General features: G+C 45.5%; 1 protein-coding gene across 1 annotated transcript in view; it reads left to right on the top strand.

Moving 5' to 3' along the window:
* The window catches only part of MAP4K4 (mitogen-activated protein kinase kinase kinase kinase 4), a 3,343,981-nt gene that overhangs the window by 1,355,309 nt on the left and 1,963,253 nt on the right, over positions 1–25,419 (top strand). The window contains exon 14 of the mRNA XM_044071965.1: positions 6,280–6,441. Within this exon, the coding sequence (XP_043927900.1) occupies positions 6,280–6,441 (162 nt within the window). The remainder of the gene's footprint in view (positions 1–6,279; positions 6,442–25,419) is intronic.

The raw sequence follows: 25,419 nt of genomic DNA, 5'->3' as shown, positions 1-25,419 counted from the left end.
ATAGCTCAGCCAATAAGAGACTTTGTTCTATAGTATAGCGTGCCGAGTCGGAGCCGAGGATCGGCTCCGAACCCATCAGTACAGAATGTAGGCGAGATGGATCCCAAACATCTAAAGTTATGGTAAGTACATAACTAAAAGTTTTTGCCCCTCTGGACCTGCCATGTGGGAGGACGGGCACACTGTTAATTATATATGCCAACTTTGACATCTCACTTCAGCATAGAATGGGCAAAACTCCAATTCCTGATTTACAGCTGTGTCTCGCAACTAGCTACTTGCATTGTGTGAAGCAGCTCAATTCAGCTATCTTCCTGTTTCACATTCTGTTCTTATGATTATTTGGGTTTGATGTTATGAACACCAGTATTTTGGGACATTAAGATTCTGACAGTCCTGGTAAAACTATATGGAGAATTAAGAAGTACCCTTTATAACAGTTGGATATGAGACTACTGGGTGAAAGTTTTATATATATATATATATATATATATATATATATATATATATATATATATATATATATATATTTTTTGTGAGGCAGTTTATTATAATTGCTGTTGTCCTTCGTTTCTCATGTTGCAGTATTCCAAACTCTTGGGTTATCCTCCGCTTGCTACCTGGAAGTCCGTCCAGTATACAAAAGCTTGTAGTCAGTGCTAGGTACATGGCCGGCCTTAGGCATAGGCCAACTAGGGCGCCGCTGTAGCAGGGGCGCTTTTCCAGTATTTATTTGGTGTAGGTAGACCAGGTTGGGGGCACCTGGATGGTGTGGGGGGGGGCACTGTGGAGCCCTTTTGCCTCGGGCACCAGCTGACCTAAGGCCACTGCTGGCTAGGTACATGGGACATCTGATGGACTAGGGAGCATGGGCCATAAAAGTGACATCTGCATGTACCTTTCTTCAGAACTTCTGCCGCCATTTGAACGTCAGTGCTTCTTGCCGCCTTCGCCGTCAGGTCTTAAAGTTTCTAAGATAAGTAACCAGTTGGGGCTGTTTCTGATTACTTTTTGTCATTGCATGTCTGTTTAGGTTGCATATCATTCAGGAAGGGAAAGTGCAGGTGCGGTCGTTGGATCCCCCATAAGGATGCCCACGAACTCTGCCTTGTGTCTAGGGCCTACTCATGACGATCTTACTTGCGTGATCTGTCAGGCCTTTGTATCTAAGACACTCCACAGTCATCTGCCCACCTTGAACATTTACTTAGAAAATCAGTGTCTTAAACACTTAGCGTTAGGGATGGAAGGGTCGTCCGGTCAGTCCATAGAACCACCCCAAAAGATAGCCAAGGTTTCCAGGCCTGAACGTGCTGCTGTGACCGACGTTCACCTGGAGGAACATTCAGAGTCTGCCGAAACCAGTATAGCGGGTACACCTTGAGAGGCTGCAGAACCTAGAGCAGAAGGCATGTCCGGGTAGGGCTTGCAGACGTCACCTGTCTACAATGAGGGGGGGGCCCTCAGCTTCTTATGGCTGCCCAGAAAGGCCCTTCCACTGGTTCCCAGCAAACAAAATCTAGGCCTTCCTCAGAGACTAGGCTTTCCTTAGGGCCTCTGCCTTCTAGGCCTTCATTAAAAAAGAAACACAAAACAAAACATCTGTCCCCTCTGATAAAAGCCAACCTGCTTGGCAGGCTTTTTCACTGAGCCTATTAATGCCTTTATGGCCCTAAGCCTGCCATGCCAGTTTCCCCACAGGATGGTCCTCCTATCAGTCCCAGACCTCAGGCTGAGGAAATTATCCATCCTGAAGCTGAGGACTCCTCAGACTCCTCCTTGGAGGAGTCTCTTACCTCTGTGTCTCAGATGCCATCTCCTCTTTAGTGTGCTTCCCCAGAGGACGACTCTGCTGAGTCTGCCTCCCCAGGAGAGGATCTCACCTTTGGGGAAACAGTTTCTAAAATGAGAGAACATTTTAAGAGGGATTCTTTTGAAATGGCAGAGGTCCAAAAAAGATACTATGGGCTTCTGCAGATGAAAAGCTCTGCTCCTTCTGCAATTCCTCCTTTGTTGCCGGCTTTGTTGGATGCTTTTAATACTGCCTCTGTTAATTTTGATTCAAAACCACCTGCCCCTAGAAGGCCTGACAGGTTTTACAAGGTCCTGAACTTCCTGAAGGGGTGAAAGTTTTTGATAAACTGCCTTGTTGCTGACCCTGCCGCTGTCTCAGTTTCAGCAGACAAGCCATCCAAACTATTTCTCTCTACCTCTGTCCTTCCCACAAACAAGGGCACTAAGGCCATTGAGCGCCTTGGTAAGAAGCCATATACTTCTGCTACCCTGGCCTTTATGGTTGTAAATTACCAGACGTATATTTCTAAATATGCCTTGGCTCTTTTGACCCAGTTCGCCAAGCATTTAGCTGACCTTCCTGACTCACCCTCTAAGGCTCAAATTTCCAGTCTCATTTCCCTGTCTCCCCAATGTTACCAGACATTCAGTTAGATGTAGTTGTGATGCTGCAGAAGCCTCTGCCAGATCTACAGCCTCAGCTTCTGTCCTTAGAAGATACTCTTGGTTAAGGTTACCACCCTTACCCGATGATATTAAGGCCAAATTACTAATGCACCCCTGGATAACTCTGCCCTTTTTGGGTCTAAAGTGGCTGAGCTATTTAAAGGCCCTTCAGCAAAAAGGGAAAGTACTACAGGATTTTACCTATTTGTCTCCCCCCATACCCAAATTTCACAAGAACTGTCCCTCAAAGACCCAGTTCATTAGGAAACACTCTGCTCCAGCTTCCCATGCTAGGGCAGGAAAAGGCACTAGAAAACAGCAGACCCCTTCTAAGCCTGCTCAAACCCCAGCCCAGAAATCTCCCTTTCAGGACAGGGCAGGTAGCCTGTGACTCTACCTGCCTTCACTGCCCCCCCCCCCCTCCAGACTCCATTCCTCTGTCTCTAAGGCTCTCTCACTATCTTCCAATTTGACAAAGCATTACCTCAGACAATTGGGTCCTTTCCATCATAGAAAAGGGTTACTTTGACCTGGATCATTTCCTCTTCTCCTAGAGGGATTCCCCAGCCACCCGAAGATAAACTCCCCCTTTTCCAGCCAGTCCTAGACAGCCTCCTTTCACAAGGAACCATACAACTGGTTCCTTTGGCAGAAAAAGGAAAGGGATTCTATTCAAAGACTCTTCCTAATTCCCAGGAAGGATGGACCTTGGAAGACCTAACCTGGATCCCTTTCTTGTCAGTCTTTTCCTACAGGTACCCACCTTTTGTATGCTTACTGTTCAGACCCTTTTTCCTTTAGTGATACCTCAGGAATTTCTAGCCACCTTGGACACAAAGGGTGCTTACCTTCAGCATCCGTATAAGGTCTAACTACAGGAAATATCTGTGCTTTTCTGTTGGTTCCTTACATTTTCAGTTCTCAGCCTTGCCCTTTGGACTCTCTACTGCTCCAAGGGTCTTCACCAAATGTCTAGCTCCAGTGTTTGCTTATTGCAGGGTCCAAGGGATTCAGATTTTTCCATACCTGGATGGACAACCTGATTCTCTCAGAATCCTGCAGATCCCTAAAGAACCAACTCCACCGAGTCATCTCAGTCCTGCAGGCACTGGGATTCAACATAAACTTCCCCAAGTCCAACCTGAGTCTTTCCCATAACCAAGTTTTTCTAGGCTGCAAGATGAGGGCATTCCTTCCACCTCAGACAGTGGAAACCCTGAGGCAATATCTGTCCTCCGTTCTCAAAGGCACTAATTTGACACCAGACAGTATCTCAGACTGCTGAGTCATATGGCTTCCACTGTAGCCATGCTGGTTCTGGCAAGACTCCACATGAGAAAACTGCAGTGGTACCTGATGTCCACATAGACCCAACAATCACACCCCGTGGACTTTGGCATCCCCTTCCTTCCTTGCGTAAGGAAGGAGACACTGTGGTGGTTGAACCAAGTTACACTCAACCCAGGACTTCCATTATAACCCCTTGCCCCAGTCCAGGAAATGTACAGAGATGCCTTAGATCTGGGCTGTGGGGCTACTTTGGGCAGCCTAAAAGTGCAGAATACCTGGTCACACACCTTTAGGCGGGAACAAATCAACATCAGGGAAGTGAGACCTATCCTGTTTGCCGTGACAGCCTTCCTTCATGCCGTAAAACAAGGTCTCCTGAAATTGTTCACAGACAGCACTACAGTTCTGTGGTATATGAACAAACCGGGTGGAACCAAATCTTATTTGCATTGCAGATTTACTGTCCTAGCCAGGGACCTGGCAGCCCAACACGGAGTCAACGTGTAGGCAGTTTATATCCCTTCAGCTCAGAGCATTCAGGCAGACACCTTGAGCAGGTCCATGTCACAGTCCCATGAATGAATGCTTCACAGAGATGTGTTTTTTGGACATTGCCCACAGGGTGGGGTACATTGCAGATAGATTTGTTTCCTTCCACCCTGAACAGACAGCTACCATTGTTTTGCACCAGGCTACCCAGTGCTTTAGCAAGGGCAATGGATGCCTTTTCAGTCTCATGGTAGGGATGTTTCTATATGCATTCCCCCTTCCCATTACTTCAAAAAGTCCTGTTGAAGATCTAGCAGGACAAACCAAAAATCTTGCTGGTGACTCCCTTTTGGCCAAGACAGCATTGGTTCCCCCTCCTCCTGCATTTAGCCAAGAGCAAGTCATCACAAGTTACCTGACGGAGTGGACCTTCTCACACAGGGCAAGGGATCCCTATCCATCCCCATCTGGAATTTCTGAATCTAACCCTGTGGGTGATAGATTTTTGATCCCTTCTAGACACCTTTACACTGAAGACATGCTAACAGTCCTTCAGGAGGTCAGGAAACTTAACATTAGGGGATCTTATTTATCAAAGTGGAAGAGATTCTCCATGTGGTGTCTACAAAGACAGCTAGACCCATTTCAAAGTGAGGTCCCCTTAGTGCTGTCCTATCTGGGTGAACTCTTGCAACTAGGGTTGGCATATTCCTTTGTTAAAGCACACCTTGCAGCTATTTCGACCTGTCTGCCTCTTGATCCCTCAGTAGCTTCCCGTCTCCCTCCAAAGTTATTCCTTAAGGGAGTACTACACCTCAGGCTTCCCAGGATGCCAGTTCCACCTCATAGGATCTGAATTACATTTTAGAGAAACTCTCTGTTGCCCCCTTTGACCCAGCATCTAAGGCATCTCTGAAACATTTTACCTGGAAAACTGTACTCCTCGTGGCCCTGACATCAGCCAGAAGAGTGTCAGAGCTCCAGGCCCTCATGGCAACTCCTCCCTTCCTCATCTTCCATAAGGATGGAATGACCCTGAGGAATAGTTCCTCCTTGATACCCCAGGTGGTCAATGACCTATTCTTAAGTCAGGGTATCCACCTGCCCACCTTTTTCCCTCACCCCAAAATGACAGTGAGAGATTCTTATATTCCTTTGATGTTCACAGACAATTGAGATTTTACCTTGACAAGACTAAAACCATTAAGAAGTCAGAGCTACTATTTGTCTCCTTTCACCCCAGAGCTCTGGGAAAGGCGGTGACAAAACAGACCATTTCTGCTTGGATTTCCAAGGTTATTTCCTTTTGCTACGCATTACATGGGAAACGACGCAATTAAAAAATGAAGGCCCACTCCACTAGACCCATAGCTTCATCGGTGGCCTTCTTCAAAGGACTGGACACTGCATCCATTATGGAGGCAGCTACATGGACATCTGTCCATACCTTCACTAAACACTGCGGGTTGGATCACATCTCCAGATCCAGAGTGGGGTTTGCTAGGGTAGTCCTTCATGACTTCATGGAGAACAATTCCATACCACCACACTCTTCTTCCCTGTGAGCTTTGTCACTCACCCAAGAGTTTGGAATACTGCAACATGAGAAAAGGAGGACATAGAGTAGTTGTCTAAAATCTTACCATAACCATAGGTGTCCTCTCCCATGTTGCAGTATTCATTCCCTCCCTTCTTACCCCTTTTTTCCATCTAAAGTTTGTTCCTTCTTAGATGGCACAGGCTATGTACAGCTATCCTGGGACTGGGGCATTCAGTTCTGAGGAAAGGTATGTGCAGTTGTCACTTGTATGGCCCACGGTCCCTAGGCCAATGTCAGACATCCCACCTACCTAGCAGTGGCTACAAGCTTTTGTATACTGGTCGGAAGTTCGGATAGCAAGCAGAGGATAACACAAGAGTTAAGAATGCTGCAACATGGAAGAGAAGGACATCTATGGTTATGGTAAGATTTTACACAAGTATTCTTTCTGTATTGAAGCCTCTGCTTCATAAGTTATCAGATTATTTTTTTCTCAACAGCAACAAAGGAGAGAGCGTGAAGCAAGGAGACAACAAGAACGTGAACAGAGGAGAAAAGAACAGGAGGAGAAACGAAGAATGGAAGAGATGGAACGGCGGCGTAAGGAAGAAGAGGAGAGGAGGCGAGCAGAAGAGGAAAAGAGAAGAGTAGAAAGGGAACAGGTAAACATTTCAATTCTGCATTTTAAAATGCCTTGTTTAAGTGACTTCTAAGTTGCAGTGAGTGATAGTTTTACTCCAGAAGAGATTTCGGCTGGACCAGGTTTTTGGTGGAAAAGGGGGATGAAGTGAAGCCTTCACTGTAACCCAGATGACTTGTGTTTGATTATTTAGACCCAGCAGTGCCATGTAGTTTATTTCTGCACAACTGCAGCAACAAGCGTATAATACATTTTGAGGGGATCATCTGTATGGACAGAAAGTTTGTTGGCTTTCTGTCTCTTTGCAATGGTACCCCTTTAGGTTGCATTTAAACTACCTAAAATGAGTGGACACTGTCATGTATTAGGTGAAGGATGGGTTCTTACCAAATGAGGAGAGTGTAACTCTGGAAAAAATATGGTTCACTGGAATTCCTTCAAGTGGTTGCTGATCCACTTTAATGCATCTCAGAGGAGCTGATGAAGATTAATAAGAAACTTCAAATGCCAGAAAAGTGAATAGATTGGTGAGCCATGACTAGGTGTGTTCAGTCATGGCAAAGGCTTTTAAGCATTTCCCTTGAAGAGTATTACCATCAGCTGACAAACACTCTGGGTGGTGGTATTAGCCGGGGTTGAACACTGCAGAAATGAACTTTTGAGATTCAGCCTGAGGGTACAAAGAAAAAGACTGAAAAGTGATTACAACCCAAACATAGTTCACCACCCATTACCCCAACAGAACAAACATAAACTAGCCAAAAATAATAAACCTCTCCTGTGCCCCCACAGTGAACACCTTAGTTATATCTGGTTTCAAAAATTTAATATAGTGAGGTACTTTGAAGAGGTGTAACAATGGTAGGGACACTGGAGTGGTTTGTTGTTTTAAGAGGTTATTACAAAGATAAGTCTAGGTATGTTAGTTGCTACAAACGTTCTGCTACTAACACACCATTAGATTACTCATGATGTCCTCTGTGGACTGTCAGACGGTCCTCCTGCCTTCTCCCAAGACAGAACAGTTGAAGCCAGTGTTCTGGAAAGAGAGAGAGAGAGTAGCTCTGCATTATCCCAGAGCTTGAAATTACTCTTGCATTGTTCTTTGGACCCCCCCCCCCAAAAAAAAAAAAAAGCAGACATTCACTACAAATCCATACTTGAATGGCATGGTGTAGTAACATTGTAGGACACACCATTGTGCCAGCTGTCGTCTGACATTGATCTTGGAAATGTAGACCTTATCTATATTTGTGTCAGAGGAGTGACTTAGTTTGGCAAGACAACAAGGATCTCTGTCACATTAGGCTTATTAATCTTTTGCTGCCCAGTTCTACTGTCTTGCATAGGTAAGGTAGATAGTGGGAAAGCTGACATTCATTGTTCTAAAATGGTGGCCAGGGTAGCAGCTACTGATGCTTTTTTTTTTTTTTTTTTTTTTTTTTTTTTGCAGAAGATGGTCTGTCTAAGGTTTTTCTCCTTTCAAATCCATCTTCACGAGGCTGTTGTAATTGCCCCTTTTTGTAGGCTGGTGGTCCTCTTCAATGAGCCTTCTCATAAAATCATTACAGTGCTCCAAAAAAGGGGGAAGAAGAAAGCTTTTATCAAACTTGAAGTATATACAGTGCCCTTACTATGCTGTCATCCTCCTCATCTAGGCCAGACCATTCTACAGGTAGAGACCTTCTGACAGACGCAGCAAGTTGATGAGCATAAGTTTCAACATGTCTTGCCTGGTCTTTCTTGCTAAGTCCCCCCAAGACGCAGGCCTTATAAGGGGTGATACAGCAGTCTAAACTAGCCAAGAGTAATTGTTGTGGAAGATGCATTCTGTGGGTGCAGCTCGATTTTGGAAATTTCTGTTCTAGGATAAGAACATTTTAAACATGGAAGTAAAATTCACATCTTGGAACTCCGTGGTTCCCCTCCTTCAGGAGCACTTCTGTTAGACCAGTTGTCAGTTAAGGTACTGGACTGATCCCCATGTCTGCGTTTGAAAGGGTAAGTTGAGCTGGATCTATGCTCAGAAGGAGAAACTGCTGCATTTTACCACTTCCTTGTTCCATGGAAGATTAGAGAGAGGGGGGCTTCATTCCATCTTGGATCTTGGTGATTTCGACATTTGCATTTCATGTAGCATAGTGAGTAAAACTTGCAGGTTAACTTAACTTTCCGTGTTTAGTTTTCTGATAACATCCTCTGTTTACAGCTAAACTAGTTTTATTCTTTTTTTATGACTTTCTTTAAAATTCCTTGGCATCTTTCTTTACCATATCTGGTAATGTTTTTCCTCTTTCCTGTACCTTCTTCGTGAGGTAGTAACTTTACCATTGCTGGTACAACCTTTCCATGTTTCACTTAAAAAGACAAAAAAAAAAAACACGTTTTCCTGTCCTTGACTGACTTTTTGCTGTTAGGCATTCCTCATAGCATGGTTGAGTCACAGCCTACTAGATTTAAGAAGTGCACTTCATGTGGGCACAAGATACCCAGCTCAGATGCCCACAGGGATTGCATTTATTGTTTAGGCCCTGCTCATGTAGATACTGCTTGTAATGTTTGAGCTGGTTTCAATGCCAGATCCATCAGTGATCATCGTAGCAAATTAGAGCTGAAGGGCCTTAATCCTGCTTCTGCTCCTTCTACTGCATCTACTTCAGGGGATCAAACCCCTCTCAAATCAAGATCCACAGAGCCCAAGGAGCATGTAAAGTCCTCTCCTGTCAGATCTCCCAAATCCACTCCAACATTAGAGCCTGCAGCCAAGATTCGCAAACCCTCAGATCTGACAGTTTCTCCCACAAAGTCTCCTAAGCTCCAAAGCCCTCGCTTCTCTCCAAAGCCACTGTCAACTAGACTGAGATTTTCTTTCCTGCATGAGACTCCAAGAAAGTCTTCTTGACCTCCCTCCACTTCCTCTTCCATTAGGTCCTCTGAAGTCTTTCTGAAGCAGAGGTGGATAGGTTGATGAGAAAATTTCTCAGAACACAAATCCAGATGGGGTCTTGGCGTCTACATCTCCCATCGGAACTGTGAACCTTAAACTTCCCTCAAGTACCGTTTTTACTCCTTCTCCCATCCAACCTTCCATTTCAGAGCCCTTGGATCAGAGATCTCCAAGAGTAGAACCATTAAATCCAAAAATGGCTTTATCATCAACCCTGACTACTTCACTGGTCTGTTCGGCCCCCACTCCCCTTGAGCAGGATGTCTCTCGGAGTTGTAGCATCAGTGCCGCATCTGTGGGGTTGACCTGAAATCCAAAGCTTTCATAGCCATTGCTTCCCCTCTGGGTTTCAGAGCTGGACAGCTCGCTCCAACTCCTCCCTTGGAGATGAATGTTGGGGAGGGCCCTGGTTTGTCTGATCCGAGGGTTTCAGCTCTGGATCGATTGTCCTGTACTTCTCCTGGTCCCTCTGCGTTTAATGTGGTGGAGAGGGTATTCCATCTCCTGAGAGCTTTTTCGACTCTTACCCCTTCAGAGCCAATTCCCATTCCCTCTTCGGATCCTGTTGGAGTCTCTGCTTCCTACTCCACAGGGACAGTAAGAGCTTACAGGCAGTTCCAGTTAGGGAACTCTCCGCCTCTTCTGATACCTCTCCAGAGCATCCCACTGAAGAGGTTGATCCCCTCAAGAATCTTTGACAGAAGACACCAATTTTTATGGAGGGGAAGGATCCCCTAGATGTCCATCAGAAGACATCTCCTTTGGAGAGCTTCTAGAAATCCTGTGCCCAAACGGTGATTGGTCTCACAAAACCCCTTCCCAGTAGGTGTCCGTTTTCCTAGAAGCCTTTGTGTCTGGCCCATCTAAATCTTGGCCACAGGTTCAGGCATAACCATTAGGAGACATGCCTGGATGCAATTGTGTGACTTTGTAGAGCCCTTTTAAAGTGTCATCCATCAGTGCTCCCTTTGATGGATCTTCTCTGTTTCGGCCCACTGTTAGAGACACTAATGTGGTGACCAATATGGAAAGACCTCGTCTGCCGTGGGAATCCATTTTTCTAGAAATAGACATGGTGGCAAGAAAATATGGTCCTGTAAATCTCAAGGACCTTTTCAAAAATCACATGCTGATTTCTCCCCCAGAGGCATAGGGGGGAATAATAACAATGGGAAATGCCCCCCACATGGTAGAGAGGGTCCGTAAAAACCAAGACTTCCAAGACTCCTCCTGACAGATGGACCTTTTCAGCACTCCTAAAGGGTTGCTCGACTATTCTTCTCTGGAGACATTCGGGGGTGGGGGGGCCTGGGCTGCCATTAGAAAAGCTACGTTGGTGTAAAGAGTCATGTCCAGAGTAGATTTCATTCCCTTTTTACATCTTCTAAGAATAAGAAAATGTTTTCCCCGATGTTCCACCAAATCAGGGGAGGTAGCTCTGGAAAGTCAAAAGCTGCTAGACATAAGAGTTATCTAAGAGCTCCCACTACACAAAACTGGGTCTGGATTTTGATCAAGGTTCTTTTTGGTGCCAAAGAAAATAGAGGGGACCTAAGACCTCTCCTAGGTCTCTGTTATCTGAACCAGTTTTAAAAAAACTCCAAGATGTTCTTCATGTTTCACTGTTGCCGTCATCACATTTGGGTTATCTGCCTGAAGGTAGCCCTCAGTCGGCCCGACTACCAGTGTCTTGGGATTTCTGCAGCTGATGCTGTCGCCTCTTCCATGACATCAGGTCATCAGGGGTATAAAACATGCAGCCGACTCCATTACATCAGGTTTTCTTGCCACATGGAAGCCCGAAGCAGAAGCATTTCGCAAGTGCCGGTCGGCCGCTACCTGCAATTTTTGTTTTTCGAGTGTCAAACCTGAAGTTTTTGAAAGCTAAGTACCCTGTTGGGGATCCTTTTTTCTTGCTCTAACCAATGTCAGAAAAAGTTAACAATTGTCTTGCCTGTGGAAAGCAAATATCTCAGAGATTTTCATTCTTACTGTGTCACCTGTTTAGGCCCAGACCACGACATTCCTCACTGTTGGTTTTGTGCCTTGTTTAATGGCCGAACTATTCGTCATTGGGCTATCTTTGTCACTAACTTCTTTTGCGCTCATTCTCCGTATTCCAAAATGGCTTCGATAAGCCATCCGACTACCGATCTTCCAAAAAAAGTAAGGATAAAGACAGAGACAGACCGCATAGGTCCAAAACTGCAGATGATGCTTCCGTTAAGCTAGTCGCCAGTCCACTGGTACTCAGTGAGGTGCCTTCACAGCCCCGATACCTGCTTCTACATATTCGCAGGCCTCTACTGAGACCCATTCAGACTCTGGTATGCCGTGAGATGCTTCATCGACCATGGAACCTACGGATGTCTCTACCTTTGATGGGTCCTGAGCCACTGTGCAGGCACCGGCTTCTGAGGTTGTTTTCTGATCTTCCGATGTTCATATTAAACAGACTACTCCATTTCTGACTAAAACTACAGAGTTTCTTAGGCCCAGCGTTTGTACTATGCTTAGAAAACTGATGACCAAAGTGCATGCTCAAGCTCCCATGCCACAGAAACAAATGCTTAGAATGGCTGAAGACCTTATAACTTTAATTATGGGAAGCCAGCCTTCCCCCTTTAAAAGACAAAGAATTGATTTTCCTTCTGATTCTACAGACCATGAGTCCGATGACTCTGATCCCTCTGATTACCAGGACATACCCTTATCTACCTATGAGGATTCAGATGCAGAGGATTCCATTCCCTCTGCCTCCCCTCCAGAGGACTTTTCTTTTGGTGAAACCTTGCATACCTTAAGAGAGCATTTCTGCTGGGAATGCCAGGACTACCCGTAGTCCAAAAAGAGACTCAGCAAATTTTTAGACTTGCCTTAGCACAGGCCTCTAGCTATACCCCCTGTCCTGGATATTGTAGATGATGTCTTCATGGAGTCCAGTCTTACTCCTGATACTTTACCACCAGCTCCTAGAAAGCCTGACAGGTACTACAGAGTACCTGACTCTCTCAAATTACTCTCTAAGAATCTACTGCGGATCCAGAGAGCGTTCCCCAGGGACCTAAAGGTATTAAGGCTAGTACAGCCAAAAACCCTACCCCTTCGGACAGGGATTCTAGATCTTTAGACAGATGGGGTAAGAAGTTATATACCTCTGCAACTGTTGCCATCAGGGCTTTAAATTGCCAGTTTCACGTGTTGAAGTACCAGCAGCATATTACGGAACTAATTAAACAAAAAATGTTGTTGCTTCCAGATTGTACAGAAAATAAAGATTTACAAGACTTAATGCATTTTGCAAACCAAGTTAGTAAACAGACTTTGCAGTGTGGTTTTGATGCCTTAGAAGCATTGTTCAGGGCTGCTGTCACTAGGTCTGTACTGAGAAGGCATGCTTGGCTGAAGGAACAAATCTTGTCAGACCATGTCAAAGCAAAATTACTAGATGTTCCATTAAACCAGAAACATTTGTTTGGTACAAAAGCAGAAGTTGTTCTTAAAAAGATGGAGGAAAAAGCTAAATCTATGCAAACTATCAAAGATTTCTTACATGTACAGCCACCTAGATTCTAAAAAAACTGGTCCTTTCTAGTCCCTCTCAGGTTTTCGGTCCAAACCCAGGGGCAACAGACCACCAAGACTACAGTCTCAGGGTATGCAGAGATCTAAACAATGAAGTGCTCCCACCTCAAAAACAGGGAGTTGTAAGCCACCCCCTTATAGAAAAGGTTCACAATGACTTGTCTATCATCTCTGCGAGCCATGCCCAAGTACTTGCACCCCTAGGAGGAAAACTCACCCTGCATGCAAAAAACTGGATGTCCATTACCCAGGACTGATGGGTCATAAACATTGTATCCCAGGGATACAGATTCTACTTCCACTCACTGCCAACCCCAAGCAGGTTGCCAGATGTTCCTCCAAACCGGTGGGCAGAGGCTCAAAAGCAAGTACTTTCTCTTCTCAGTATCAGAGCTATTCAGCCTGCTCCAGTAGAGCAACAGGGACAGGGTTTCTACTCCAGACTGTTCCTGGTGCCTAGAAAAGAGTGCTCTTGGTGCCCTATCCTGGATATGTCCATTCTCAACACCTTCCTGGTGGTCCCAGAGTTCACAGTGCTTATACTGCAACAGCTTTTTCCTGTGCTAGCCAAGGACTCCTGGCTAGTCACCCTAGACTGAAAAGAAACTTATCTGCACATCATAATGGAATCTTGCAGGAAATATCTAAGTTTCTGGGCAAGCTCTATGCACTATTAGTTCTCTGCACTTCCCTTTGGCTTATCTACTGCGCCCAGGGTATTCACAAAGTGCCTGGCTCCAGACATTGCATACTGCAGGCAGAGACATATTCATATTTACCCATATTTGGCCAATTGCCTGATTCAACGGACAGTCAGGAATTGCTACTTCAGCACCTGGCATATCTAAAGAGACTTCTAACTTCTCTGGGGTACACCATCATCAAAAAGAAATCACATCTGGTGCCCAGCCAAAAGATTGTATTCCTGGGAGCAAGCTTGAACACAACTTCCCAGATGGCATTCCTCACTCCAGAAAAGCAGGTTTATTTGACAAACTACTTCAAATTAATGGCCACCAAAACCCAGATATCTGCAAGAAAAATACTGCAAGCCCTAGGTTTCATGGCGTCATGCATTCTACTAATTCCATATCCAAGACTGCATATGAGGAAACTTCAGTGGTACTTAAAAAGTCTCTGGTGTCAACATTCGCAGGATCTGGAAACATTGATTCCTATCATTCCTTGTCTAAGGGCAGAGTTCCTTTGGTGGGCAGAGGCTTGCAACCGCAACAAGGGACTTCCTTTCACTCAACCCCTCGCCTCCCAAACCCTGACAACAGTTGCATCAAACTATGCATGGGGGACTCACATGGCAGGCAAATGCATTCAGGGCAAATGGAGCCCAGGACAAATTCACCTGCATATCAGTCAAAAAGAAATGTTAGCAGTACAGAATGCTCTGACAGCCTTCAAATACCTTATCCTTCCAGGACAACTCTTGATAAGGACACACAACACCACAGTTATGTGGTACGTAAACAAGCAGGGGGAACTCATTCCTACCCACTCTGCAGGTTAGCCATGGCCCTGTGGAACCCAGCCTTGAGCAACCAAGAGCAACCTGCAAGCTCAATTCCTGCCAGGCAAACAAAATCCACTGGCAGATGACTTGAGCAGAAATCTACTGGACCCACATGAGTGAAACTGGAACCCAACACATTCAAACTTCTAATCCACAGGTGGACCTTTTTGCTTCCCCCCAAAACCATCAGTTGAGTAAATTTTGCACCAGAAATCCTCACAGCCAAGCATGGAAAGTGGATGCCCTATCCTTTTCATGGGAAAACCTTGTAATTTATGCCTTCCCCCCTCTGCCCCTCCTCTCAAAAGTACTACTCAAGATCAAACAGTACAGACCAAGGACAATCCTTATTGCACCAGACTGGCCACGCCAGCACTGGTACCCACCACTATGCAGTCTGACAGCAGTGCCACCCTGGCACCTACATCAGACTCCCCCCTCCCTGCTGTCCCAGCAGGAGGGACAGATTTTGCATCCTCAGCTGCAAACCCTGAACCTTGCAGCCTATTTTATTCCCTGAGTACACCACCAGCAACCCTCAGCAAACAGGTGCTGGACGTCATCTTTGAGGCCAGAAGGCCTAGTACTAAGAATTCCTTTTCAGAAAAGTGGAAAAGATACTGTTCTTGGAGCAAATCTCAAGGAAAGGACACAGCTGTGCCCACCTTACCGCGAATCCTAGATTACCTAGCAGAGCTACTCCACAAAGGCCTATCCTTCTCATCAATTAACATTCATGCCTCTGCCATCTCAGCTCATTACAATACTGAGCCACCTCTCTTTTCTCACCCTCTGATCAAACAGTTCCTGAGAGGAGCTAACAATTTGAGACCCTCGAGTAGAGCACCCACCCCTGCCTGGGACCTTAACTTTGTACTAGAGAAGCTCATGCCCCCCCCCCCCCTTTTGAGCCTGCTGCTGCAGCAGAGTTACAGATCCTGTCTTGGAAAATAGCCTTACTTCTAGCCATCACTTAAGCAAGAAAAGTGTCTGAGTTACAGGCATTAATGGCTGTGGAACCCTTCATTATTTTCCATGCTGACAGGGTTTTCCTAGGGAATAACGCATCATTTATGCCCAAGGTGTTATCCAGTGTGACTTTAAACCAATCCATCCATTTACCAACCTTTTTACCTAATCCACCAAATAAAGGGGAAAGGATCCTACACTCCTTGGATGTGCACAGACAACTCAGGTTCTACCTTGACAGGACTAAGCCTTTCTGAAAATCTGACCAGCTGCTAGTCAGCATTGCTACAGGGGCAGAGGGCAAGGCCATTTCAAAGCAAACCATTTCCAAATGGATAGCACACTGCATCCATTTCTGCTACAAACACCATGGAAATCCTACCCCACAGGGGATCAGAACTCATTTCACTAGGGCTACCTCAACCTCTACAGCATTTCTCAGGGGAGTCCCTACCAGGGAGATCCTGGAAGCTGCAACCTGGAGATGTTCTTCGTGTTTCACTGTTGCAGTCATTACATTTGGGTAATCTGCTGGCAGGTTGCCCTCAGTCAGCCTGAATATCAAAGTCTTGGGTCCTGCGTTGGTTGCTGTCTCCTCTTCCATGACGTTAGGTCGTCAGGGGTATAAAACACGCAGCCGGCACCATTTTCTTTAGTCTTTCTTGCCGCTCAGTGCCCGAAGCAGAAGCAGTTTGCAAGTGCCGGTCGGCCGACTCCTGAAATTTTCGCATTCGAGTTTCAGAACCGAAGTCTTCAATTAAAGCCAAGTACCCCGTTGGGGAAACTTTTTCTTGCTCCATACCGATGTCAGTAAAAGTTAATAACTGCATTACTTGTGGGAAGCAAATACCTCATAAGGATTTCCATTTATACGGTATTCCTTGCCTAGGCCCAGATCACAACGTGACTTGCTGTCGGTTTTGTGCTAGATTTAACCAACGCATTGAGCGTCGGTATGTCTTTGCTTCAAAATATTTTGGAAACAGATTTAATTACCCTGAAATGTTGTCGGATAGCAATCCGACTACCAGAGTTCACAAAAAACCGCAAAGAAAAGGACAGAGACAGACTGTCGTGGTCCAAAACCGACGACAAAGCTTCTCTTAAGCCAGTCGCCAGGTCGTCGGTACTCAGTGAGGTGCTTTTGCAGCCCCTGATACCCACTACTTTCCAGTTGCAGGCCTCTACCGAGGCCTATGTGGAGTCCGGCATGCCGCGAGTTTCTCAAAGTATTGTACCCACGGACGTCTCTCCCTCGGATGAGTCTGGAGCTGCTGAGCAGGCACTGGCTTCTGAGGATGTTTTCAGGTCTCAGCATTTCTATATAAAACCGACGCCAGCTTCAAAAACAAAGACAAAGGCAACTTCTAAGGCTAAAACGACACATGAGCCATGTGCTCAGGCCTTTATGCCCAAAAGACAGATGATCAAAATGGCTGAAGACTTAATTACCTTGATCAGGGGTTCCCAACCCCCCCCCCCCCCGAAAAGAGGAATAGCCAAGACACTGATTATGAATCTTCAGATCAGGTTTCTATTTCTTCTGATCAGGAATTTTCTATATCACCCTATGAGGATTCAGATGCAGAGGAATCCATCCCATCTGCATCTCCTCCTGAGGAATATTCTTTTGGAGAAACCTTGCATACTTTGAGGAAACATTTGCATTGGGAGAGTCAAGATTTCTCAGAATCAAAAAAGAGGCTTAGGTTTTCCTCCTTCTTCCTCAGCATAGGCCTTTGGCCATACCTTCTGTATTAGACATTGTTGATGTGTTTTTGGAATCAAGCATGGCTCCAGATTCCCTACCTCCGGCTCCTAGCAAGCCAGACAGATATTACAGGATTCCTGACTCCCACAAATTTTTATTCAAAAACCCTGCTGCTGACCCCAAAACTATCTCACAGGGTCCCAGAGGTGTAAAGGCCTCAACAGCTAAGAATCCTACCCCCTCTGATAGAGATTCCAGGGTGCAGGATAGATGGGGAAAGAAAGTTTATACATCTGCAACCTTGGCAATTAGGGCCTTAAACTGCCAGTTTCATATGCTTAAATATCAACAGCATGTTATGGGATTATTGAAACAGAAAATTATGTTGATTTCTGAATGTGCAGAAAATAAAGAATTACAGGAATTATTGCATGCATCAGAACAGGTTGGAAAGCATACTTTGCAATGTGGTTTTGATTCCTTGGAGGCCTGCTGCAGGGCCTCAGTTACTGGATCTGTGATTAGAAGGCATGCCTCGCTCAAGGAGCAAAATCTGCCTGATCATGTTAAAGCTAAATTGTTGGATGCATCATTACAGCATGATACTCTGTCTGGTAATAGGGCAGAATAGGTTTTAAAGAAAATGGAAGTCAAAGCTAAGTCTATGCAAATTGTAAAAGACTTCTTACAAGTGTAGCCACCAAGATTAAGTAGACACTGGCCTACAAAAAAGTGGTCCTTTCCTGTGTCCGACAGAGCCTCACGGGGCAAATCCAGGCGCTCAAAAGGCTCCAGATATCAATCACAGGGTTCTTACAGGTCAAAGAAATGGGGTGCCTCTACCTCCAAATCTGGGGGAAACGAAGCACAACCCTACAGTAAACGGTCTCAATGACTTCCCTCTGCCATCACCAAGCACTTATCTTTTGGCAGCCCCCTTAGAGGGAAAACTAGCACTTCATGGTCACAATTGGCAGTTAATAACCCAGGACAAGTGGGTATTAAACATAGTATCCCAGGGATACAGATTTCATTTTCATACCTTGCCAATTTCAAACGGCTGGCCAGATCTGCCACAAAATCAATGGGCAGAGGCACAGAAACAAGTTACGTCCCTCGTGGATATGGGGGTTATTCAGCCAGTACCAGAAGTAGAAAAAGGACAAGGGTTTTACTCAAGACTGTTCTTGATACCCAGAAAAGACAATGTTTGGCACCCAATATTGGATTTATCGATTTTGAACACATACTTGGACATCCCAAAATTCAAAATGCTGACTTTGCAACAGCTTCTGCCCATGCTGGGCAAGAACACTTGGCTAGTGACTCTAGACTTAAAAGAGGCATACCTCCATATCCCAATAAGGGAATCGTGCAGAAGATACCTCTGCTTTAAGGCTGGTTTTATGCATTACCAATTCTCTGCACTGCCCTTTGGCATATCTACTGCGCCCAGGGACTTTACAAAGTGCCTGGCACCAGGAATTGCATTTTGCAGACGAAGCATACAAATATATCCGTACTTGAAAGACTGTCTCATTCAAGCAGAAAACAAGGACATTCTTCTTCAACACCTGGCATTTGTAAAAAGGCTTCTAACATGCCTAGGGTACACAATAAACAAAAAGAAATCACAACTGGTATCCTGTCAAAAGATTACATTCCTGGGTGCAAGCTTGAATACAGCTGCCCAGATGGCTTACCTTATGCCAGAAAAACAAAGGCAACTGACTATTTACTTCAAACAGATGGCAGCAAAAACCCAGTTATCTGCAAGACAAATTCTGCAGGCTTTGGGGTTCATGGCATCCTGCATTCTACTAATTCCATATGCAAGACTGCATATGAGGAAACTACAGTGGTATCTAAAAAGGTTATGGAGTCAACATTGTCACAGTCTGGAAACAATGCTTCCTCTCATCCCCTGCCTACAACAGGAGTTTCTTTGGTGGGCAGAGACATGTCACCAGAACATGGGACGGTCTTTCACTCTACCCCTGCCAACCAAGCCCTAACTACAGACGCATTATATTATGCTTGGGGGGCCCACCTGGCGGGGAGATGCATTCAGGGCATATGGAGCCCAAAACAAATGCGTCTGCATATCAACCAGAAAGAGATGTTAGCTGTTCAGAATGCCCTGACAGCCTTTAAGGACTTTATTTCATCTAGGACAACTACTGATAGACGGACAATGCTACGGTTATGTGGTACATAAACAAGCAGGGGGGTACACATCCTACCCCCTTTGCAGACTAACCATGGCGTTGTGGGACACAGCCCTGACTTACCAAGTACATCTTCAAGCTCAGTTCCTGCCAGGAAAACAAAATATTCTGGCAGACGACCTAAGCAGAAATCTTATGGACCCTCACGAGTGGAAACTGGATCAACAAGTATTCAACATAACAAAGAAATGGGGGAGCCTGGGCATAGATCTATTTGCCTCCCCCCCAGAATTCTCAACTGGACAAATTCTGCACAAGGACTTATAACATTCAAGCATGGAAAGTGGATGCTCTATCCTTCAGTTGGAAAAACTGTCAGTTTATGCCTTTCCTCCTCTGCCTCTTCTTCCCAAGGTCCTACTAAAGGTCAGACAGGAAAAACCAACAATGATCCTAATTGCCCCGGACTGGCCTCACCAGCACTGGTATCCAATTCTAAGGAATATGTCTCAACTCCCTCCTTGGTACTTGCCTCAGATACCTCATCTACTGTCTCAGCAGAACAATCAAATTTTTCACAATCATCTCCAAACTCTGAACCTGGCAGCATGGCTGATCATGTAATTATTCAAACACCTCTCAGTAAATCTGTGATGGATGTCATTTTGGAAGCCAGAAGGCCTAGTACTAGAAAATCTTATGCTAATAAATGGAAGAGATTCTGTGCTTGGAACCAAGCACAAGGGACTGACACAGCAAAGCCAAATATTCCTCATATTTTGCAATACTTAACTGAGATGCTTGACAAGGGCCCATCTTTTTCATCAATACAAATCCCTGCCTCTGCCATCTTGGCTTATTACAACACAAAGCCTCCCATCTTTTCTCATCCTCTGCTAAAACAGTATCTTAGAGGGGGCAAAAATTTAAGGCCTCCCAGAAGATCACCAATTCCTGCGTGGGACCTCAATTTTATGTTGGAAAAGCTCACCCTGCCTCCATTTGAACCAACAGCTACAGCAGATATAAAGATTTTTATCTTGGAAAACAGCTTTCCTTCTGGCAATCACTTCAGCAAGAAGGGTTTCAGAACTACAGGCCCTCATGGCTGTGGAGCCTTTTATTATATTTTACCCAGAGTGTCCCTCAGGACCAACCCTTCCTTATATGCCTAAGGTGGTATCCAGTGTAGCTCAACCAAAGTATTCACCTGCCAACTTTCTAACCAAATCCGCAGAACAAGGGGGAGTGGATTCTGCATTCCTTGGATGTACACAGACAACTAAGATTCTACTTAAACAGGACCTAATATCTAAGAAAATCTGAGCAGCTACTGGTGACATTTGCTGCAGGATCAGAGGGAAAAGCTATTTCAAAGCAGACTATTTCAAAATGGATAAGTCACTGCATTCGTTTCTGTTATTTGCATTATGGTAAACCGGTGCCCAAGGGTATCCGGTCACATTCCACCAGGGCTGCATCTACCTCAGCAGCTTTTCTCAGAGGGGTGCCAACCAAAGATATTCTAGAAGCTGCTACTTGGAGCTCTGTTCATACTTTTACAAAGCATTATCATTTGCCTCTCTTCGCTACGTCCAGGGCAGGCTTTGCCACTGCAGTTCTGCAGGGCCTTATAACCACTCCTTAGGCTATTTAGTTCCAGCCTCCCATCCATAGCTTTGGGATTCTACCCAAATGTAATGACTGCAACAGTGAAACATGAAGAACATAGTACAGTTGTGTACACTTACCATAAATGTAGATGTTCGAGTGTATTCACTGTTGCAGTCCAGGTTACCCACCCGCCATCCCCCTTTTTTCTAGAACTTATCTTTCCTTCACTATATTCTACAGCCTTTGTAGTGTATTTGCTTTTAGATGAAGGTAAAGTCTATGTTACAATTGCATTGTTATATATTGTTTGATATATGTATATATATATATATATATATATATATATATGTGTGTGTGTGTGTGTGTGTGTATGTATGTATATATTTGCTCCCCATTTGGGGGGTACCCGACATCTGGGGCAAGAAAAACTAAAGAAGATGGCGTCTGCTGCATGTTTTATACCCCTGACGTCATGGAAGAGGAGACAGCAACCGACGCAGGACCCAAGACTTTGATATTCAGGCCGACTTAGGGCAACCTGCTAGCAGATTACCCAAATGTAATGACTGCAACAGTGAATACACTCGAACATCTACATTTATGGTTAGTGTACACCACTGTACTTTCTCTACACGACTTCACCAAGCATTACCACTTACCTGTCTCTTCTAAATCCAGAGCTGGATTTGCCACACAAGTCTTACAAGGCCTGCTAGCCAGCCCTAATACTTCTTGACTGCCTCCACCCTTCCTCAGCTTTGGGAATCAAAGCAAGTGTGATGACTGCAACAGTGAAACAAAGAATATAGTACAGTTGTGTACACTTACCATAAATGTAGATGTTTGAGTGTATTCACTGTTGCAGTCCTGATTATCCTCCCTCCAGTCCCCTGACTATTCTGTGCATGTTCATCATGTTACCCTGCTGCAGTAATTACACATGGGTTATCCTGTTGTCAGGCGGTCCCGCAGTTGGCCGGATTTCCAAAGTCTTGGTCCGACGTCGGTTGCTGTTGCCTCATCCCTGACGTCAGTGCGCCAGGGGTATATATATTGCAACCAACGCCATTTTCTTCAGTCTTTCTTGCCGCGCGGTGCCCGAAGCAGTTCGCAAGTGCCGGTCGGCCGACTCCTGAGATTTTCGAATTCGAATTTCAGACCGAAGTCTTCTATAAAGGTAAGTACCCCGTTGGGGAAACTTTTCTTGCCTCAGACCGATGTCAGAAAAAGTTAATTGTATTTCTTGTGGGAAGCAAATACCTCATAAGGATTTTCATTCTTATTGCATACCTTGCCTAGGCCCTGATCACAACGTCACTTCTTGTCGTTTTTGTGCTAGATTTAATAAACGTACTATTAAAAGACTATTTGATTTCGCACGACACTTTTTTGGTAGAAAATTTAATTACACCATGCTGTCGGAGCTACCGACTACCGGCGTGCATAAAAAGCGCAGGGACAAGGACCGACAGCCCAGGCCTAAGCCCGATTCCGAGGCCTCGGTTGATCCGGTCTCTGGTTCTCCGGATATCAGTGAGGCTCCGACGCAGCCTCTGATTACCGCAGTTCTGGAACCCGAGACCGCCACAGATATTTTGACGGAATGTACTAGGCCGACGCAGCCTTTTACTTCAGGCCCTTCCGACGATTTACCTTCCAAGGATGTCGGTGCTTCTGAAACGCCATTGGTTTCTGAAGGCGTTTTCAGACCGACGACTTAGTCAAAACGTTTTCCAAGTCGAAGACTCCTCCTAAATCGAAAAAGGCTTCACTTCAGTCTCCTGTTCAAGGCCCTATGACTAAGAAACAGATGCTCAAGATGGCTGAAGATTTGATTTCTCTTATCAGGTGTTCTCAGCCTCCTCCTGACAAAAGGCCTAGACAAGAGGAAGATTCTGCTTCCTCTGAACAACTGTCTATTTCTTCAGATTCCTCTGAGGACCAAGACTATTCCTTCTCTCCTTATGAAGATTCTGATGCTGAGGACTCTATTCCCTCAGCTTCCCCTCCAGAAGATTACTCTGTGGGGAAACTTTACACACTATGAGGGAACATTTTCACTGGGAAGGTCAGGATTGCTCTGATTCCAAGAAAAGGCTCCGAGAGATGTCCTTCAAGGATGCATCTGCAGTCCTAACATATGGGTTGTCCTGCCTCAGGCAGCCCTTTGGTCGGCCGGATTCCAAAGTCTGGGTCTGGCCTCGGCTGATGTCACACTTCACCCGACGTCATAGCTGCTGTTTATTGGGTATAAAGGCATCAGCCGACGCCATTTTCCTCAGTCTTTCTTGCCGCGTGGTGCCCGAAGCGGAAGCTGTTCGCAAGTACCGGTCGGTCAGATCCAGAGATTCCTACTACCGAAGACTTCTAAAAAGCTAAGTACCCCGTTGGGGACTCTTTCTTGCCTCAGCCAATGTCAGAAAAAGTAAATAATTGTTTAACTTGTGGGAAACAAATACCTCATAAGGATTTCCACTCTTACTGCCTTCCTTGCTTAGGCCCAGACCACGACGTATCAGCTTGTCTAGCCTGTGCTTCCTTCAACAGACGGACACTTAGACGTCGGTCGGAGTTTGCAGAGGAGTTTTTTGGTCCCGCTTTTGCTTACAAAATGCCGTCGGAGACTCCGACTACACAAATAGCTAAAAAGCGCAAGGAAAAGGACCGACACTCGCGGTTCGCGGTTTCGGCTGAAACCGCGGTTAGGCCAACCGCGAGTGTCTCGGTTTCGGCTGAAACTGAGTCCTCGGTTCTTCCTCCGGCCGCAAGCATGCCTCCTATAGCCGAGGCCTCACAGAGCATGGTCGAATCTGCTACTGATATTACTGCTACAGAAGCAGGCACCCAGGATTTGTCGGATACTATTCCCTTAGACATATCTACCCCTGCACGTGGGGCTGCTAGACCCCCTGCTTCTATGTCCATCAAGGCTTTTGCCAGGGCTAAAGCAGCTAAATCTTCTAAGGCCTTGCCTGCTAAAACTCCCCCACATAGGCCTACCTCTAGTTCACAAATACTCAGCATGGCTGAGGATCTCATTTCTTTGATCAGGGGATCCCAACCTCACCCAGTCAGGGCCTCTCAGCCCCCTTCAGATAAGAGGCCTAGGACTGAGCCCCCAGATCCTGTCTCTACAGATTATTCCTCGGAGGACTCGGACATTACAGGCCCTCAGGAAGGCCCATATTCTCCTTATGAGGATTCTGATGCAGAAGACTCCATTCCTTTTGCCTCTCCTCCTGAGGAATTTTCTTTTGGGGAAACCTTACATGCTATGAGGGAGCATTTCCAATGGCAGGGCCAGGATTTTTCAGATTCAAGGAAAAGGCTAAGGACTTTTTTACATTTACCACAGCATAGGCCTTTAGCCATTCCTCCAGTACTAACAGTAGTTGATGATGCATTTAATGATGCCTGTACTGCTCCTGATTCTCTTCCTCCGGCCCCTGCCAAGCCTGACAGATATTACAGGGTCCCGGACACACACTACCATTTGTATAAAGCTCCTGTTGCAGACCCCGAAACCATTTCACAGGGCCCGAAAGGTGTGGCAGCTGCTTCTGCCAAAAACCCTCTTCCCTCTGATAGGGAATCTAGAGCATTAGAGAGATGGGGTAAAAAGGTTTATACTTCTGCTGCTCTTTCGGCTAGGGCCTTAAACTGTCAATTTCACATGATTCAGTATCATGAATTTTTGTTAGACCAGCTAAATAAAAAACTGTCCTCTCCTGAACCTATAGACCGCAAGTCTCTTCAGGATTTGGTACATAACTCTCAGCAGGTCAGTAACCATTTCTTAAAATGTGGCTATGATGCACTGGAGGCTTCCTTTAGATCAGCTATGACTGGAACAGTGATTCGAAGACATGCATGGTTAAAAGAACAATCTTTACCAGACCATGTTAAATCAAAACTCCTAGATGCTCCCATGGAGAAACAAAGTTTGTTTGGTTCCCCTGCACAGGAGGTTCTAAAGAAGGTGGAAGAAAAAGCAAAATCTGTCCAAACAGTCAAGGATTTCTTACAGGTCCAACCTCCGAGGTTTAGCAGAAATTGGCCTTCGAAGAATTGGTCCTTTCCAGACAGCTCCAAAGCACAGAGAGGCAGAAATAGACGCCCAAGAGGCAGAAATCAATCTAGGGGTGCCTACAGGGGACGTCAGTGGCAACCTACCAATCAGAGAAGTACTGCCACAGATTCAACTACAACTACTTCCACAGGACAGACACAATGACTTGGCTCTGATACTGCCTACCAGGGAACAACTGGAAGCTCCCTTGGGCGGAAAGCTAGCCTTATTTTCAGACAACTGGCATTACATTACAGGAGACAAATGGACTTTACAAACAATAGACAAGGGCTACAGGTTTCACTTCCACACTCTGCCAAAAAAGAGGGGAATGCCAAACCTACCACCAAGCCAAAAGACAGACGCTCTAAGACAAATCAACAACTTACTAAGGATGAGAGCTATAGAAAAG

The sequence above is a fragment of the Protopterus annectens genome, chromosome 5.part0, assembly GCF_019279795.1.
Source record: "Protopterus annectens isolate FY-2018-M chromosome 5.part0, PAN1.0, whole genome shotgun sequence".
Taxonomy (NCBI): Eukaryota; Metazoa; Chordata; order Ceratodontiformes; family Protopteridae; genus Protopterus; species Protopterus annectens.
Note: the sequence above shows the minus strand (reverse complement) of the source record. Positions and strands in the feature narration are given on the sequence as shown.